We start from the raw sequence: 19,119 nt of genomic DNA, 5'->3' as shown, positions 1-19,119 counted from the left end.
GATTTCTGTTCTCTTCATGCATTTTCGTCGTCTCTTCTTCGTGCTTTCTATAAAGCTGTATGATATCTTTTAGTGGTGACTCAGCGCAGGTATCCTCTGCAATAGTGACCTCGCCTGACCTCAGCTCAACTGGATCTCAGTGGGTGGCAGTGAATCAACAGAATGAACATCTGTTTATCACTAAGCAAGTTGTCAACGATAGACTAGAGTTAGAAGACAACGCTTTAGATCCGGATGAGGAGGAAGCGGACCGATATGATCCGACACTTCCGACCGAAGACGCGGATGCCGAAACGTAAGATTTTGATGCAACTGCTTAAAATTCATTTTTTGCATTCGACATTTAGCTGTTTCATTCTAAGAGTTCTTAAAGTTGACAAGCAGAGACCATTTTTATGTGCATTTATCTGATTGATTGACTTCTCAAAAAAGCTTGCAGTGTGTTTCAAGCTTTGATGAAGGAAGAAAACGTTCTGTATAAATTCATTTATTTGTTTATTGAGGTGAGAAATTTTAAATTGACAAAAAAATGCATGCACAAATAATTTTGATTTTGTTCAGGTCAAATCAACTTTATCACGTTGAAGAGCTGGATCATGAAGAGACTTCAAGAGATACTTCTGAGGGTTCAAAAAAACGAAGGCACTCTCGAAGTCATGAGCGGCGACATTCAAGCACCCGAAAAAGTGATCGTGCAAAAGTTTTTGACGAAGAGTTATACGAGAACGAGCCGATATCCCCTGAAAATATCGAAGATTTTTCGTATCGTGATTCGGCTTATTCGAAAGATAGATCGTATAGCCGTAGAAGCTCAGACTCGCGACATGGTCAACGAAACTCAAGAAGCGATCGGCGACCTAGTTCTAGAGAACGGGAAGAGCTCTCAAGACGTGACTTTAAAGAGCGCCAGGAGTATTCAACTAGAGACTACAAAGACGCTAGTTCCCATCGAAGCAGAAGACAGGATGATAAGGCTGAAGACGGTGAATCCAGCTCAAAGAGAACGAGACGTGAGCCATCCGCAGAGAGGTCCAGAAATATGGAAAACGAGAGAAGAGTGGGATATCGAAGAGAGAGTTCGGGCTTGCCTGATGAGAAATTCAAGCACCCTGGTAGCCCTGTGGATCCAAATAGGTTTGTTTATTTTTTTTCAGATCAAAAATCTCCAATAACTGCAGAATATCTAGAAAATGGTTAATGGATCGATATCGATAATCTTCTAATAAAAGCACATATATATTGCAGCTTTGACAAATTTTCTTAAGGATTAATGTTTATTCAGACGTAGATCGCACAGAGATTCATATGAAAACTCCTCCTATGACAAGTATCGAGACAGAAGTGCAGATGATCCAAACAGGCATCATTCTTCTGTGTCAAGAGACCGTGGTGAGAGTGGACACCGTCATCATCATGCCTCTTCAGTAGAGAGAACTGAGGAAGCGGACTTGGAGAAATTAGCCACGGAGTTGAAAGATTTTGGAGGGGTTGCCGATGACGGGAGTTCGAGTGGCAGGAAGCGAGAGAGGAGTATCGATGACGACGACATCGAAGTGCAAAATCCCACTCCGCCGAAACAAATTATGAAGATGTCGGAGTTTTCACGTGAGATGATCATCATGCTCTTTTTACAATTCTGGGGGGGGGGGATTTGTCTTCTTTTGACTCTATCCTTTGAAGCGCGTAGTGCCCTTTGCAGCTGTTCTTACAGCACCCCGTGTCCATTACTAAAAGGCGATACTTTTGGAACCGGGAGCAATGAATGATCATAACTGACTTCTTTTTTTCTACAGACTGCATCTTTTTGTAGAGCCAAAAATTTTGTACGAAAATGCTGGATTTCGGATGCTAGTTATCTTTTTCTATAAATTTTCTGAAGCATTTGCTCTTTCAGATCTCCCAAAGCAGTTCGGTTGGCCGAAGATGAAAGACGAGCGAGATTTGAGCGGGGTTAAAGGTTTGGCTATGTCAAATGCAGCACTTAATCAGACTCTCACACAGAAGGAGAGGTTCTCCTCGGAAGCCATAATAGCTAAATACAATCTCAAGCAAAGCCTTTCAACTTCACGTAAGAATAAGGAAATGCATCATGTTTTCGTTTTTTGAATCACCAGCGAAGTCGATATCATAAAGGTTCTCAAAATTGAAATAGCTTCATTCTGATGTAACTTGATCAAAAAAAAATCAAAAAGTGACATGCTGTGAACACAAACTAGTAATTTCAAAATTCCACTGAAAGTTTCTATTTTTGCTGTGCGATAAGTACAAGACTGCTTATTTTTTTGTTGGACTACGAAGTGAAATTTTCTTATAATACTAGGGTTTTCTCGAGAGGGGAGGAATTTTTTGATCGTTTCTCGGCATTTCTGGAAGATTTTTTTGGGAAGGAAGTGCGCACTCTCTTCTCAATTTAAGTCGAGCTAAAATTTAAGCCGATTTGGTCGAGCTAAAATTTATATACCAAAAAGGAGACCCCTTGGAATGTCAGTTGATTGAATTCCCAAGGAAGAGGGGCAGAAGCGAAGGTGTCGGCAACCCCCATGAAATCTTTAAATCCGCCCCTAACTTTTAGATGACGGTAGAATCATCTTGAGTGACTATCTTTGGGCTTGTTTTTCAGTGAGTAGCAGCGGAAATCTTACTTCGAACTACGACAAGTTCTCTGGTCTGAACAATTTGTTGAGTGAACTGAGGTCGAGTAAATTCGCTACAGGCACCAAAGCAGATATGCAACTCAGACAGCAGATTCAAAAATGTGCTGTAAGTATAAAGTACTCTAACATCATTCAAAGTTTCATAGCTCGATAAGGTTACTATTTTTTTTGCGAACCGATTCGGTCTATGAAATAACTTGCGATATTCCATTGCTTGACTAGCTTCCTTAAAAACTTGAGTTTTTCGTGAACCGATCGATCTGCTTCTTTACTCGACATGAAATAATCTTGAAATATTCCATTGCTTGAATTGCTTGCTTAAGAAAAATTTGAGTTGTTTGTGAACCGATCTGCGTCTTTAAACGACATGAAAGAATTCTAAGTTTAATAGCTTGATTAGTTTGCATGCAAAAACTTGAAACATTTCGAAGTTTCGTAGCTTGAATAGCTTTAATAGAAAACAAAACGTTTTGCAAAACGATTTGCGCGATGAAGTAGCTTGAAATATTTCAAAGTTTCATCGCTTGAATAGCTTGCTTAGAAGCTTTAACTTATCATGGTTCGATATGATCTACGAAATTACTCGAAATAATTCATAGCGTGAATAGCTGATCTACGAAGTTACTTGAAATAATTCATAGCTTGAATAGCTTGCTCAGAAAAACTCAAAATTGTTTGAAATCGGTTCGGTCTATAAAATAGCTTGAAATGTTTCATAGATTCAATAGCCTGCTTAAGAAAAACAAGTTTTTCGTGAACCGATTCGATCTATGAAATGGCTTGAAATATTAAAGTTCTTTAGATTGAATGGCTTGATGAAGAACAATAACTTGAAAATTTTCAGTTTCATGGCTTGAATAGAGTTCATATGAAGTTTATAAGTTTTCGCAAAACCATACGGTCTAAGAAACAAACTAGATTTTTTTCAGTGTTCATTGCTAGACTAGCTTGTTCAGAAAATATTTATTTTTCGCAAAACTATTTTTTCCAAGAAACAACTTGAATTCTTTTTAAGTTTCATCGCTTGAATGGCTTCAATAGATTTTTTCGACACCCGATTCTCTTTGTGGAATAACTTGAAATAATTCGAAGTTTCATGACGAATAGCTTGCTTAGAAAAACTAATTTTTTTTCGTGAACCAATCCTGCTTCTTTAAACGACATGAAACGATTCTAAATTTATTAGCTTGCTTACAAATTCGCGATTGAAATGACCGATTCGCTTCATGAAATGACGTAAAATATTTCCAAGTTTCTTAGCTGTAATAGCTTGCTTAGAAAAACTGGAATAGCTTGATCAGATCAACAACCAACTTTTTGCGAACTGATTGATCATTGGAGATGCTTTAATCAGTAGCAAAAAGTTCGGACAGACAGAATTAATTAAAATGAACAATCAGTGCTTTTCGACGTTTTTTTTGCATGCAAAATCTGAAGCCCAGCAACCGTGATTTTTTTGTCAGACCAAATTCAAACTGCGTGGTCGTCGATTATCCGATGATTATACTATCATAATTTTTAAATACTGCGATGAAATTCCATATTTTTCTATAAAACAGTTAGCAAAATTAGCTGAAAAATTGAAATCTACCGTTTATGATGTCTTACTAAATATATCAAGGAGTCATTTTCAACAACAAAATATAACAGATCAGGCTGCCCAGAAAAAAACAAACGGATATGAAGATGATTCATAAGTTGGAAACTAATCGCAGAAAAACCTTAGCCACCCTGAGCAATAATTTTCCTGTTTTAAGCTTTACTATTTGACGCTTCGGATGTAAGTGCCCGCGGTGGTTATAGGTTTTGCGCGAAAAATCTGCTTCAAGAACTTTCGACGCTATTGTTTTTTTCTATTTTATTTTTCGTTGATGTCTAGAGACAGTTGCTCTTTTTAATTAATTCTGTCTGTCCGAACTTTTTGCAACTCTCTATAGTTGAAGTTAACTTGGCGTTATGTGATTTTGAAGAATCAGTATTCTATTTTAGAACTTGACTTTGACAGTTAGCTGTGCACACCCCATGTTCAAGACGTTCAAAAGTCTGTCAAAGTCTTTCCTGGTCAAAAACTACGATGCAGATGCAAAATAAATTTAAAAACTTTTCTACGATATGTATTGTATACTGCTGTCTTTCTTTTCTCTTTAATTATTTAATTACCCCTGGTCCGTTCTTGCGTTAAAAATAGTCTTAGACAAGCTGCTCGACTTTTGGTCACTTATTTTTTCAAGGGAATCCTAACACTGGTCGTTTAAGAAATCCATTTTAACCCTAAAATGTTCCTGACTGACCCTAGAACTTTTCTAAATGCGCCTTCGACTTTAAATATATTATCTGTGAGGGAGAGCGCGCGCCGATAAACAAAATTTTTTGGGTCAAAATATTCAAAAATTGCCTGAAATTGTACTTTTTGGCCTGGTATTTCAAAAGTTTGACGATGGCACAGAAATTTTAATCAAATAAGTTATATCGTCAAAATGTTTGGTCGCCCAAAAGCTATGTCACTTTCTGACCAATTTGAGCAGTTGTTTTTCGGCATCAAAGAACCAATTTAGCAGTTAATTTTCCCGATCAACCACCAGGTGAGAAAACGTCGGGAAGGGTGTTACACGCGAAATCATGTATCACTTAGACACGGTCGGAATTAGAGGGAACATGGCCTGTCCTTCACCGATTGGACCCATAGACCTCAAAAGGTCGTCTTGTGGTACTATTTTACATGTACAGTTTTCGCCTAAAAAGCCCTTAAAAATTTTACGGCGTATTTGGCGTAATAAGAAGGAAGGAGCGTGCAGATAAAAAGCCTAAAATTGCAGTTTTTTTACACTTGCGAGAGCAAGTGTCTTGTAATCAGGAACTAGACTTTTCCTACAAATTCTTCTCATGTTTATTCAGTTCTTTTTTCTTAACATCTACCAGAGTCCTTCCCACTTGGACTAGGGGCAACGCCGTTGTCTTTAGACCTTAAGATCTGGGGGCTCAAGTCTAGGTCTGACTTGTTTTTTTTTTCAGTATGTATTCGATTGAAAAAAACGTTGAACAATTTGAAAAATTGACTTTGTTTATTATCTACTCAATTTTTGACAGCTATGTTGCCACATCACGGATTTTGCTTGTGCTGTATTCAACGTCCATTTCAAGTCCAAGTATTGTTTATTCCAATTTCTATTATTCCAATGGGGGAATTGAAATTCAATTTTTTTTTTCATAAAATCTTTTTTTTTTCAGTTCAACTTCTTTGCGCAAAGATTGTCGGCTTAGTTGCCACATTACTGATTTTTCTTGTGCTGTAAGCAACTTTAATTGCAGTTTCAAGTGTAAGTGTTGTTCGTTGTTTTTTTCAGTTGAGAATTTAAAGATTTTTTTATAAAATCATATTTTATTTCGGCACAACTTGTCTGCTCATAAATTGCCTAAGTTTTGTTCCGTTGCTAATTGAATATTCAAATGTCTGGCGTGCTTGCGTAAAATGAACTTTTATCGAGACATACGAAAATTTAAGTTTTGGTTGACTTTGATTTTTTTTTTTTTTCAGTTTTTCTACTCTTCTATGTTTCTTATGTTGGTGTTGGATCGCTAGTCATGTGAAGCTCCGCTTTGTCACTGTGCTTCAAAATTGAAGCTGTTTTGCAGAAACTTTTGACACAATACTGTTTTTGTTGAGTTTTGGGAGAACTTAAAAACCAATTCGGGCGAGCTAACTTTTTTGAAAGTTGTCCTCTTCGGAGAAGACAGATCCGCTCCTGCATAGACAACTAAAGTAGGTCTGATTTTTTTCCTAATCCTCACAATTTAAAAGTCTAAAATGTTTACTTGTCTAATTAAACATCAAGTTTGCCACAAGAGTTTCACGTAATTTACGTTTCATTAATTTAGAGTTAGTATTTTTCTGTTCTCTTTGTGTTCATGACTTTTTTCCATTTGTCTGTTGGCTATATTGAAAGGTTTTTGAGAGTCGATGAAGGTAGGTCAGACTCTTATTATATAGGTTCGATCTTTTTAAGTTTTTTTTTCCAGGAAAAACTTCACGCTCAAATTCGATTTTTCCTGGTTTTTATTTTGGTTGAAAGGAACGCAAACTCCACTATCGAACAGCCAAAGTGTAAAGGGCAAAAAAATGGGATCGACTTTTAGTTTTGAAAAAGGATTTAAATTTTCAGAACTGCCAGCAGAATTAAAATTTTTACATGTCGCGTCTGCCCAAAAAACGAAATTTATAGGTTAATGAAATTAATGTCAAAAAAACACGTTTAGGTCGTGGTTTTTTTGATTATAAGCTCTTAAACATTCTAAATTCGTTATTTGTATGGAAGGCAAAAATACTCTCTCCATGTACAAAAACTTAAAAAGCGCGTAAAGTTTTTGTTTTTTCTTGCAAATATCTAAGGTCTCTTTATTTAATTATTTGTAACGAAGGCAAAAGACGCTCTACATTAACAAAAATTTAAGAAGTGAAGCCCGTTAATTTCTTCAGTTTTTTATTGCAAATGATTTTTGATTTCAAGTATTAATGAACGAATTGATGAGTTACTATATGTGTCGTGTTGTTATTTTTTCTGTTTTTGTATAAATCAGTCCTAAAGTGTGTTCTCGCTCAAATTTGACTTTTAGTGGGCCGACTCTGGAGTTCAATTAAAGTTCATTAGCTAAAGATACTGATTTTGTCACTCGAATTTTAAGTGATTTTGTACTTTTCAATTTTAGCGTTATCTGCGGATTAATTCAGCGCTTAAGTTTTCCAAATGGAATTTAGGCGAAATTTTTATTGAAGGTGATATCGCGTTTCTAGAGGATAAACTTATCACTTACTACTTCTGTATGGCGCCAGATGGGATCGAATCATCTGTTGGATACCTTTGAAAGGGCCATAGTTATTGTTGATTCGAAGTTATTCTGTAATTTTCAATCAGTTTGTTGATACTGCCCTTTGTATTGGCTTCAATGAGCTAATAATGAAAAACAAAGCGTTTAAGAAGTGGTTTCTCATTTGATGGCCGTATTTTGGGTTTTCGTTTTGCTTGTGAAATGGCTGTGTAATTGGGAATTCGTTTTAAAATTTTTTTACTGGATGTAAGCTTCCATCTGCTAGTTAACAAGGGAAAAAGATGAGTTTTTCGAAACTTAGTTCCTAACAAAAAACTTTGTAGAATAACCTAGACAGAAGTTTTTCGTTTCCTATTTTTTTTCGCTTTTATGTTGTTTTCTGAGGGGAAGGTTTAAGCTAGTGTAAACTTTCAATAGTTGGTTTGTTCATTAAATTAATTGAAATTCGGTTTTAAAAAAACTTTTTTGAAGCCTTTTCTCATCGGGTCAAAGTTTTAGATATATTTATATGCTTATATTAATATGACTTCGCTTAATGAACTACGAGCTTTCATTGTTGGATGGACGGGAGCATGCGGCGAAGCGTTATCCAAGGAGCTGGCAAAGAATAATCATTTCAAACAAGTTATTCTTATTGGACGAAGAGAAGTAAAATTAGGAGAAGATGATCCACGATCGAAGTTTCAACAAGCTGTTGTGGACTATGACAACTTGGAGCAATCGCGTGATGTTTTCAAGGACTGTGCTGTCGGTTTTATGACATTGGGAACTACTAGAGGTCAGGCTGGCGCAGACGGATTTGTGAAGGTCTCATTACAGCCATTGAGCAGAAATTGAATCGTTTAAACATTGTAAAATAATCCTTTCGTTGTCTCAGAATAAATTTTTGCTGCTAGGCTTAGACAAAGTTATTTCTGAACTGAATTGAACTGACTAATGAGTGAACAATTTTTGGTAATTTTTGTCATTTCTGCTCAGTAGCCGTAACTGCTTCGCTTAGGTTGACTACGAATACACTATGAATGCAGCTAAAATAGCGAAAGAGTGCGGATGTAAACAGTTGAATTACGTTTCTTCTCAGGGAGCTCACAAAGACAGTATGTTTTTGTATCCGCAAACGAAGGGAAAAGTAGAACACGAGCTAACCCAACTGGGTTTTGACCAGCTGTTTATCCACAGACCAGCGTTGTTGCTCAGAGGCGAGAAGTCACGTGGAGTCGAGAAACTGGGGCATATACTAATGAAACCGGTAACTGCGTTTAAGCCAACTTGGAACCAAATCAGGGTCGAAGATGTAGCCAGAAGCTTGATGGCAAAAAGCGCGGAATTTGGAAAAGGAAATAAAACTGAAATACTTTCTAATGCGCTAATGCACGAGGCTGCGAAGTCTTTGGAGGCTTAAGATTCTATTGCAACAAAAACTGTCGGTCATCGAACTGTCGGTGAAACAAAATTTCTATCTCTTCAATCTATTTCGAATTTTAATGCCTTTATATACTAATGTACATATAAACGAGTAAATTATTGTTTTATACTTTATTCCAATCAGGTCTGATAGAATTTCACATCCCAAATTGAAAGTTTCCTCTAGCAAAGTTTGATTCTTCAGCTGTTTCTTATCATTGCGTAGTAATAGATTTCGGGTAATTAGCGCAAAGGGCCCATTTGAACAATCTCCTCCCTGATGAGACCAAGTGAACAATCTCACCCCTAAAATTAAATGGCAAATTCAAGCCGTAAGACCTGCTTCTTGTTTGCTCAAATCTGATTGGCCAAAATATTAGTTTTTACCAAGTGAACAATTGCCTCCTTCATTTGATTTAGGGAGATATTGTTCACTTGGTCCGCAAAAAGAGAAATCAGATGCGGTTTCCCAAAGAGATAGCTAAGCTACACATAGAATTTTTTCAACATGAAAAAAGGTTTTCAAAATAGAGAAATTTACCGCAATGAAGTGATACTCGGTGCTGAGCTTTGTTATATTCTTCCTGTACCGTTGCCGTCAATGTTGGGCTCAGGTGTTTTGATCCACACTTTATTTGAAACCCTAAACGGGGTCGTTTTTTATTTGAATATAGTTTGTTCAAGAATCAAATTCTGAATTTAGTTCGTTCTTTTATTCACAAGAAAAGCTGGCCTGAACATTTTAATTCATATTAAGTCTTTTTAATTTTGGATATCATTTTTTGATAGAAAGACTTAATAAAATGATCAAAGTGTAAATATCAGCGTTCTTGCTGCACATACGCTATGCAAAGTTACTTGGAAATACATTCACCTACAATGATGAAGAACACTGAAGATACATGAGCAGTGGATTTTTGTATGCTTTTTTTTCAGTAAAAAACTTCAAGTTTGGCCTCGCTCAAGTTAGAGTTTTTACAATTTTACTTGCGCTTTCTTGTTAAGATTAATTCAAAATCATTTGGTTAAAGGAAGAGACAATTTACGCTCTCTAATTAGAAAGAGAATATGGCGCAAAAAAAACAAAAACGATTTTCGTTTCGAAAATGCATTTAATTTTTAGATTTCGCAGCAAAATTTAAAAAAGTTTCATTGACCCCCAGTTTTATCATAGTAGATTCTTGAAGTTGTAAAAGTTTTAACGTGCTATATATTTTTGTTTTAAAGCAGAGGCAATTATATGGTGATGATTAAAGTGAGTTTTCACAGTAAGAACGTGATGTGAATGCTTAGTTCAAAAAAATTGAAATTATGTTTCACGTGTGATTATTTCGCGAAAAGTTAGGGCGCATTAAAATTTGACAATTTGGGCTGAAATTTCCTTAATTTTTAAAAGTATTGCGTTAATAGACGCGTGTTAGTTTTTTTCCCCATACACAACTCTTGCAAATCTGTAAGATAGTAAATTTGCTTTTATTGAATCTCAACAACTTTCAGGGTTCTTCTCACTTGGTCTAGAGATCATTAGCTTTGCAACCTAAGTTTTCGAGCTCGAAGCATGCTGTACCTGTTTTTTTAAATGATTTGTACTTCGAAATTGAATTTCTGGGAAAAATTGAAAAGTCGGAATTAGGTTTTTCTGGTTATATTTTGTCGGCTACATAATTGAAGCATGGATTGTGCTTCTGGTTATACATTTCTGACTTATAATGAATTCGTTCTGTTATTTTTAATTTCACCAACTCGGAAGTTAAAAATCTTTGTTTAATTTTTAGTCTAGTGTGTATAGTTTGAGGGGCACAATTTGATATTTATCATTTTGAGTCTTTCAGGGGACGATATATAAAAGCTCCACGTTTTAAGTTCATAACTTTCTTTGTGTTTAGCATCTACCCAAGTTTTGCCAGCTTAGTAGCCTCTCGGTTAATCAAAACTTATTTAATCTAGGTGGTTGTGTTTCTTGACTGTTTTTCCGATTTTGAGTTTTTCTATTTAATTTAAGCGATTTTCGTCCCAATTTTTATTCGCTAGCTTGCAATACTATGCTTGCGTCACGTTGCAAATGTTGTAAAGCACTGCTTTGCTTTTGCGTTTATATTTGAATTTGAGCATGAGAGGGAGGATTTTGGAAAATGTATAGTTTTATTGTATTTTTCTAGTTACATATCTAGTTTTTAGCCTAGCGAGCTTGCGAGCGTAGTGTATTAGTACGAACCTTCTTATTTTCAATTTTACTATGAAATGATCGCGATCTGTAGCATTTGTTATGATCACGATCTGTATCATTTGCTATGATCACGATCTGTAGCATTGAAAGTTTCATAGCATTTGAAATTTCATAGCATCTGTTCTCTGCCTTATTTGTGACTGAGTGGTTAGTGCGTGAGACTCATTATCTCTAGATCGATAATTCTTAAAAACTCAGCTACTTCTTGAATTCGATCTATCGATATAGAGATAATGAGTCTCACGCACTAATTTAGTTTTTTGGTTTGGATTTTCGAATCAAAATTGAATTATAAATAGCGAATTAAATAAAAAGAACTTTATTTTTTGAACGGGTGAAATTGTATTTTGGTTTGTTTGTGTTTAATTTTTTCAATATCAATTAAATTGAAAGAGCCTTATTATGGAATTTTTGAAAAACAGGAAGTTTTTTTGCTGCTCACGATTTGCTACTACTTTGTCTACTGTCTAGGAGTTATTTTCAATTTTTGTAGAGTTTTTTGCTATCAAGATTGTTGTTCGGAACTCTACGTCAACTTCACAGGAACCGAGTACTCTTTTAAAATCTGATTTCAGACGTTGTAAATGATGGAAGAGTTCCTTAAGAATGAGTTATCATTCGAGTATGTTAAACCCACCAGCTATTCAGGTGGAGGCTGCATTAATAACGGGCGCTCTTATGACACAGACAAGGGGAGATTTTACCTCAAGTACAACAAAAAGAAGGGGTCACACACTATGTTCAAAGGGGAGTTTATTAGTTTAGAAGAAATTGAAAAAACAAACACGATCAGAGTTCCTCACCCTGTGTCTGTTTTTTCTCAGTCACCATCTGGATCAGCTATTCTTATTGAGCATCTAGATATGAAAAGTTTGCGCCGCAAAGAAGCAGAACTTGGCACTAAATTAGCTCAGATGCATAAATTTAATATAACAAATGGGGAAGTCAAAGAGTTCGGTTTCAAAGATACGACGTGTTGTGGGTTTCTTCCTCTAGACAATACGTGGAAATCAGATTGGATTCAATTTTATGCCGAGAACAGAATTAAGCCGCAAGTTGATATGCTAATGGACAAGCGTGGAACGAACAATGTGGGTGATTTGAGGAATCTGTATGAGCTGCTGATTCGAAAGATGCCCATTTTTTTCAAAGATATCGAAGTAATTTTTATTGAACCAAATTTTATTTAAACGATATACACACACAAAAGCGAAATTTGCATAGTTTTGACCAAAATTCAGTGCGGATTCTGAATTGCAGTGAGCCTCAAAGCTGAAAGAATATGATACAGTCGGTGTCGCGTACAAGAAACTGTATTTCAGAGCCTCTTTATAATTCACACTTGATTTTGCTACAATCAGTACCGGGTTTAAAGGGAGCGGACGCCGCCCCCCCCCCCCCCCGCGATTCGACCTCTGATCACCGAAAGTTTCCACCTTGGCACAATTTTGAGGCATCCATGTTTGGCTGACAGACTACAATTTTCTAAAGGTGTCTTTACACACTTGAGGGGGAACCAAAAAACCTTCCAAAAAGTGTCAAAAAACTTTTTTTGCCTGTTTTTTTAAAATTTGGTTGCGGTGCAGAAAATTTGGTAAAAATAGGGTCTTCTGTGTGATTTATGAGAGCTAAGAAGATTAATTAGATAGTAAAAATTTATTTTTCAGTAGTAGAGCTCTTCAGTAATAGACTATCTATTGAACTATTAAAAATAATTTGCAATGTTGTTTTCAGAAATTTTCTTCATCCATTATTTAGAGCAAGAAAAGTTAAACTAAATAGAACGCCACCTATAAAAATCTACTCCCTTTAAATTTCAGTTGAAGCCATCCCTTCTGCATGGAGACCTGTGGTCTGGAAATGTGGGTGAAACAGACACAGAAGCTATCATTTATGACCCTGGCTCTTTTTATGGTCATTCCGAATTTGATTTTGGAATAGCGACTATGTTTGGTGGTTTTTCGCGCAAGTTCTACGACGCCTATTTTGCAGTCATGCCGAAAGAGAAAGGGTTTGACCAGCGGAACAGTTTGTATGAGTTGTTCCACAATTTGAATCATTGGAATCATTTTGGATCTGGATACCAGTCTGGATCTATTTCAATTATGGAACAATTGACTCGATGAGAAAATAGTTTTTCGGTGCTACATAACTTTATTGAACAAATCGTTGAAAAAATAACTTTTTTCTTTCCTTTAAATATTCAAACCACAAATGTCGAACCATATGAAGTTACATTTGTGGTTTGATTATTTATAGAGGAATAGTTTAGTTATTAAATTATTAATAAATCGTTCTTTTTTATCTAAAATTCTATAGCTTGTAAAAGCAAATGACGCCATTCTATTCTGGTATAAATCAATATTTTTAATTTACGCTTGTCGTTTTTCTGAAGTTTCGCACAAGTTGTGCGTTTTTTTATAGGAGAGTTCTAATAGCTTTCATAAAATGGCATTTTCCTAAATCCATTTTTTGCACGGAACGGAACTTTTGATCAATTTTAATCAGAAATTGTTGAATGCGTAGCTTATAAAAAGTATACGAGAAATGTTGAAAACCATCATAAGCTTAGCTTTGTGAAATTTTTCAATTGAAAAATTGGAGGACGATTATTTACACGGAACATTAATGCATCCGACAAGCTTAATGGGATATATAACCAAAAACTGTCCTTTTAGTGTCTGTATGTAAAATGACACCTGTAGCAAATGGTGCTACAGTGGATAATGCTCACACAAATCTGCACTCGGGTGATCACTTAGTCGAACCATCTGAAGATGTGCAATTGTCTGATACGTTCCTGTCCGACGCCCGCTTCCTTAGCTTCTTCCTCACTCTGTGGCCTGAGAGACTGCGTAGTCTGGAACTTCAAAAGCTGGCTGTCATTTTCTTCACCATATCAAGTTGTGCGAGCATGAATATGCTGAATTTGTGTCACAAGGCCGCAGGATCCAGACAGAAATTGATAGACTGGCTCTATATGCTGCAGATTGAGAATCACGACGATGAAGTAAGTTGGCGATGAGTTCTGCGTAACAGTTAAGGAACAATTTTTGCCTTAATAGATAATTTTATGCAAAATACCTCTGACTGAATTTTCTTTATTGTTGTCTCTGATGATAGTCTTAATAATGTAGGGTGACAAACTCGACTGGGGTTTTCGTCCTTCTGAGTGGCTGATGATTCCAAATGAGAAGTCAAAATCATCAGAAGGCTCGAAGACATTTTTGCCATGTATAAGCAGGTGCTACGATGGATCCCACCTGACTATGACTCATGCGGCTCTGCTTTCTCTCATCTGCTTGGAGGATGACTTGGAGAGAGTGAAAAGAGAAGAGATTCTAAAGAGTGTTGCCCAAATGCAACAGAAGTCTGGATGCTTCAGTATGTACGTTTCAGATTGATTGATGTTTTAGTTAGCAATTGGCATTTTCTGAGACTAGTGCATTAGTTTATTCAGATTTTGGTCTCAATCATTTTTTTTTGTCAAAATGAGATGCAAGCATTTTTTGCTTTCAATTTTGATGCAGAATTAAGGATAAGATAGATTTAAATTGACCGCTGGCTACTATTGTCACTGAAAACAAAAACAAAAGGACTGTAGGCATAAATAAATATTATATCACAAGGAGAATATAGAGGAGAAAATTGATGCTCAAAAATTGAAGATAGATTGAGTAAAAAATACTTGTATCTAGGCTGTACAATGCATGAGGGCGAGGAAGATGTGCGCTTCGTGTATGCTGCAGTTGCCATTTGTTTCATCCTCAATGACTTCTCACGGATAGACACTGACAGAGTGGTCCACTTTATCCTCAGCTGTCTCAACCCAGCTGGAGGAGCATTCGGTCAAAGACCAGCTGGGGAGGCACATGCAGGATGCACTTACTTAGCATTAGGTCAGTTTTGATGAAATGACTGTCCTTTTTATGCATGCGTTAAGCAAGCGTTATCAAACTGGAATATAGACTTTTTTCTAGTTAACAACTATGCTCAATTTCTTGAAATTCAAATTTAACTACTGGATACGAAAGGTAATAGAAGACGGCTAAGGGATTACGCTAAAATCCAGTCAGCACCTGTTTTTTTTAGACCTTAAATACTTAATATCCAAAAAATGATCTGCTTATGGTTTTTCGGCTGAGTTGCCGCATTTTCTTAGGTTTCTTCGTAAGATATATTTTTTGTAACTGAAAGTGTTGTGTGATTCTTTGGTGTAATTTAATTTTTTACACTGGCAAGTGTCTTGTAATCGGGAACCAGATTTTGAACGAATTTTCTCACACAGTTTTAATTGAAATTGATGTTGCTTTATTATCGAACGGAAGCCTTTTAAAGGCCTCATCGCACTTGATCTGGAGTTAATGCAGTTGCTTTTGAAACCGAAGGTCAAGAGTTTGATTCCCGGCCGGACGTTTTTTTTCCAGTGTCTCAAGTTGAAATTTTAGTTATGAGAAATATTGAGCAGTCGGGTTACAAGTTTGTCGGCTTAGTTGCCACCCCACAATTTTTTGCGCTGTAACCAGTTTTCATTATATTTTCAATTGTCGTTGACTGTATTTTTTCAAAATTACAATACCTAATTGGTATATTTTCCGATTTTTTGTTCTTTTTCGCTTTGAAATTTTATTCGACCTAAATGATGTCGGTTTTAAATGATTTCGGATATTGTTTTGTCAGTTTAGTGAACTTATTTTGCATCGGTATAAGGATAAAAAGTTTTTTTTCATGTTTTTGATAAATCAGCTCGGCTGGTAGTATAAAGGTCAGAAGTTCAAACTTCTTAGTCGCTCGAATTTTTCTTTCGAGCACAATTTCCTTTGACATTTTTTGTTTTCGGATTAATTGACGTCTAACTGCGAGTTATAGGCTTAGTAAACGCTTAAAATACTGAGAGCTCTCTCTATCCTAGTGGCTGGGTTTCTCGTCTGATTTTTCGAGATTGAATTTTTCGTATTTCCAAAAAAATGTGGAATTTTTTTATGACAATCATTTCCTTCGGCATTTTTGTTTTCGGATCAATTGGCGCCTAACCACGTGATGTTGCTTCGGATCTGCTTATGGTTTGTCGGCTTATTTGCGCATTTTTCGAAACGTTTTTTTTTGTGTTAGATTTTTTTTGTAATTGAAAGTGTTGTTTGATTTTTTGATGTTATTTGTTTTTTTTACACTGGCGAGAGCAAGTGTCTTGTAATCGGGAACCAGATTTTGAACAAATTTTCTCACACAGTTTTAATTGAAATTTATGTTGCTTTATTATCGAACGGAAGCCTTTTCAAGACCTCATCGCACTTAATCTGGAGTTAATGCAGTTGCTTTTGAAACCGAAAGCCAAGAGTTTGATTCCCGGCCGGACTTTTTTTTGTGTCTCAATCTGAAATTTTAGTTTCGAGAAATATTGAGCAGTCGGGTTACAAGTTTGCTGGCTAAGTTGCCACCCCACACTTTTTTTGCGCTGTAACCAGTTTTCATTATAGTTTCAATGTCTTTGACTCTATTTTTTCAAAATTGCTACACGTGACTGGTATAATTTTTGATTTTTTTCGCTTGAAATTTTATTCGGCCTAAATGATGTCGGCTCTTGTTATGTCAGTTTAAAATGATTTCGGATATTGTTTAGTCAGTTTAGTGAACTTATTTTGCATCGGTATAAGGATAAAAAGTTTTTTTCATGGTTTTGATAAATCAGCTCGGCTGGTAGTATAAAGGTCAAAAGTTCAAACTTCTTAGTCGCTCGAAATTTTCTTTCCAGTACAATTTTCTTTGACAATTTTTGTTTTCGGATTAATTGACGTCTAACTGCGAGTTATAGGCTTAGTAAACGCTTAAAAATACTGAGAGCTCTTTTAAACCCAGTGGCTGTGTTTCTCGTCTGTTTTTCCGAGATTGAATTTTTCGTATTTCCAAAAAAATGTTGAATTTTTTACGACAATCTTTCCGTTTGGTATTTTTGTTTCAATGCCAACTGGCGCCTAGCTACATGATGTGGATTAGTGTACGCTCAGATTATACTAAAAGCGTGCTTATTGCTAGTCGTTGTGCTTGTCGTCTGTTTTTCTGAGATGGAATTTTTCGTATTTCCATAAAAGTTGTTTTTTTGACAATTTCCTTCGCGACTTTTTTTTCGGATTGATTGGCGTCTTACCACTTGTTTTTGGAACAGTAGACGCTTGGAAAATTTTAAAATTTTGCTTTGATAGTGCTTGTGGTTCTCGCGTGTTTTTCGGTAATCGAATTTTGAGTTTTTCCTTTTTTTTCCACTTAGTTATTTCCATCTCACTGACCATTTAGTAGCTTGCAATGATACGCTTTCGTTGTATCGCAAGTGATGCGAAGCTCCGCTCCACCTCTGTGTTTGATTATTGAAATGATCTGAAGACTCTCTTCACTTGTAGTCGCCGCTGACAGTCTATTCGCCAAAGCCAGAATACACTACTGTACTTGGCAGTTGGTCAGTTTTACAGTCATGTCAAGAATATCGCCTTTTTTTTCGTGATTGATGAAGCATATTTTCTATCACGTCTTTTACTCCCATCACAGTCTTTTTTTACCAGAAAAATAGGATCACCACCCCAACCCCCTCCCCTTTAACTGTTATTTCTGTCTCTTCTAGGGTGCCTAAAGGTTAAATGGGGGAAATGGTAGAAAGTCGTGCTAATAAGACTCGATTCTGCAACTTTCTCAGTTTCGCAGTCGCAGTATTTACTTTTATATGCAATTAGTGACCTTTTCTCTCATTTTCCAACAATTTTAGCCAGTCTCAAATTGATGGGACGCCTGGACGTTTTGAGCGAGGAACAGAAGTCACAAATGGTAACCTGGTTAGTCAGTCGTCAGTTGCGAGGCTTCAATGGCCGACCTTCAAAAGACGAAGACACGTGCTACTTTTTCTGGACAGGAGCCTCGCTTTCGATATTGGGTTTCTACTATTTGGTAGACCACAAGGCTGCTCGTATGTTTGCTTCAACCTGTAAAGGGGGAAGCGGAGGTTTCAAAAAGACAGCAGATGCTGGCGAAGCAGATCCATTGCACACGCATTGCGTCATATCGGCCTTAGCTCTGGACCCAGAAGCCAATGCGATATCTCCTGAGCTTTTGCTGCCTTTGCATGATGCGCTTGACATTCCGCAAAAGTATTATCTGCACTTGAAACAATTACATGCGTCGTGGTGTACGAATCAATGAATATGGTGCTAAAACTATTTGAAATGTGCCTATTTCAGTTTTGCAGGGCGAATAACAGTAGTTAAGTCTAAAGAAGTTTAGGTGAATGTCAAGCAGACGGGTCTGATCTAGACAATGAACTTAATTGTGAATTAGGTGAAAAAGTAAAGAAAGAAAAGAACGCATTTTGGCGGGTAATTGAGAAAATGAACGGAACTTGGGGGGAAAATGAGAAGCTGAACGTAATTTTGCGGCGAAAGTGAAACAAGTAGGCAGAAAACAAATTGCTTAACCGAAAACGAGTTAAAAAAACTTATCCAATTTTCTAATTCTGATAAACAAATGTAATATACCGTTACTGGCTATTATCGATTGTTTGTTGAGTATTGTTTAGTGTTCTAGAGTGATGAAGTATGTATGTTGGATGTGCGGTCTAGGCTTTTGAATCTTCAACTCAGGGATGCGCTTTGAGATGTCGTCTTAACCTTCGCTTGAGTCTGAAGTTTCGATTAGAATAAAAATTGAGTATTATTTCTGAATTATAACTATTCTTTTCTCGAGCTACTGGTATTTATCGCTCTCTCTTTTCTACTGATCTAATGATCAGATTATTGTTTACTTTTAACAAATATACTTTAGCACTTCGTCATTGACATAATATAAGTTAAGCGAGCGAATATAAGTGAAATTACAATTTAATCTATTAAGCGTCTAATTCGCTCCAATTAAGGTAATTTAGCAAGAGTAACTAACATAGGTGTTTAGCACTTGTTACATTACTGCACTTAATGATTCTTCCCTGGCGACTATAATTGTGGGAAGGCACAAATAATTAGGTAAATAAAA

General features: G+C 36.2%; 4 protein-coding genes across 8 annotated transcripts in view; 3 read left to right on the top strand and 1 right to left on the bottom strand.

Annotated features, from left to right (window-relative positions):
- Window positions 1–19,119, bottom strand: part of LOC134846964 (elongation factor Tu, mitochondrial-like) — a 448,088-nt gene that overhangs the window by 122,046 nt on the left and 306,923 nt on the right. The window lies entirely within an intron of this gene.
- LOC134856871 (oxidoreductase HTATIP2-like) lies at window positions 7,963–9,012 on the top strand. The gene is made up of 2 exons (XM_063873165.1): window positions 7,963–8,285; window positions 8,479–9,012. The coding sequence occupies exons 1-2, from the start codon at window positions 8,001–8,003 to the stop codon at window positions 8,878–8,880; spliced, it is 687 nt and encodes a 228-aa protein (XP_063729235.1). The 5' UTR covers window positions 7,963–8,000; the 3' UTR covers window positions 8,881–9,012.
- LOC134856870 (ketosamine-3-kinase-like) lies at window positions 11,675–13,445 on the top strand. Of its 2 annotated transcripts, none has more exons than XM_063873162.1 (2): window positions 11,675–12,200; window positions 12,930–13,445. In XM_063873162.1, exons 1-2 carry the CDS (start codon window positions 11,694–11,696, stop codon window positions 13,233–13,235), a joined length of 813 nt encoding a protein of 270 aa, XP_063729232.1. In that variant the 5' UTR covers window positions 11,675–11,693; the 3' UTR covers window positions 13,236–13,445. The 2 variants fall into 2 exon arrangements, with proteins under 2 accessions (XP_063729232.1, XP_063729231.1); XM_063873161.1 differs by having other exon boundaries at window positions 11,675–12,269.
- LOC134846920 (geranylgeranyl transferase type-1 subunit beta-like) lies at window positions 13,784–18,470 on the top strand. Its single transcript, XM_063864358.1, has 4 exons — window positions 13,784–14,119; window positions 14,247–14,493; window positions 14,808–15,008; window positions 17,864–18,470. The coding sequence occupies exons 1-4, from the start codon at window positions 13,802–13,804 to the stop codon at window positions 18,292–18,294; spliced, it is 1,197 nt and encodes a 398-aa protein (XP_063720428.1). The 5' UTR covers window positions 13,784–13,801; the 3' UTR covers window positions 18,295–18,470.

This window comes from Symsagittifera roscoffensis, chromosome 1 (assembly GCF_963678635.1).
Source record: "Symsagittifera roscoffensis chromosome 1, txSymRosc1.1, whole genome shotgun sequence".
Lineage (NCBI taxonomy): Eukaryota > Metazoa > Xenacoelomorpha > Acoela > Convolutidae > Symsagittifera > Symsagittifera roscoffensis.
The sequence above is the reverse complement of the archived record's forward strand: the minus strand, read 5'-3'. Positions and strand labels throughout refer to the sequence as shown.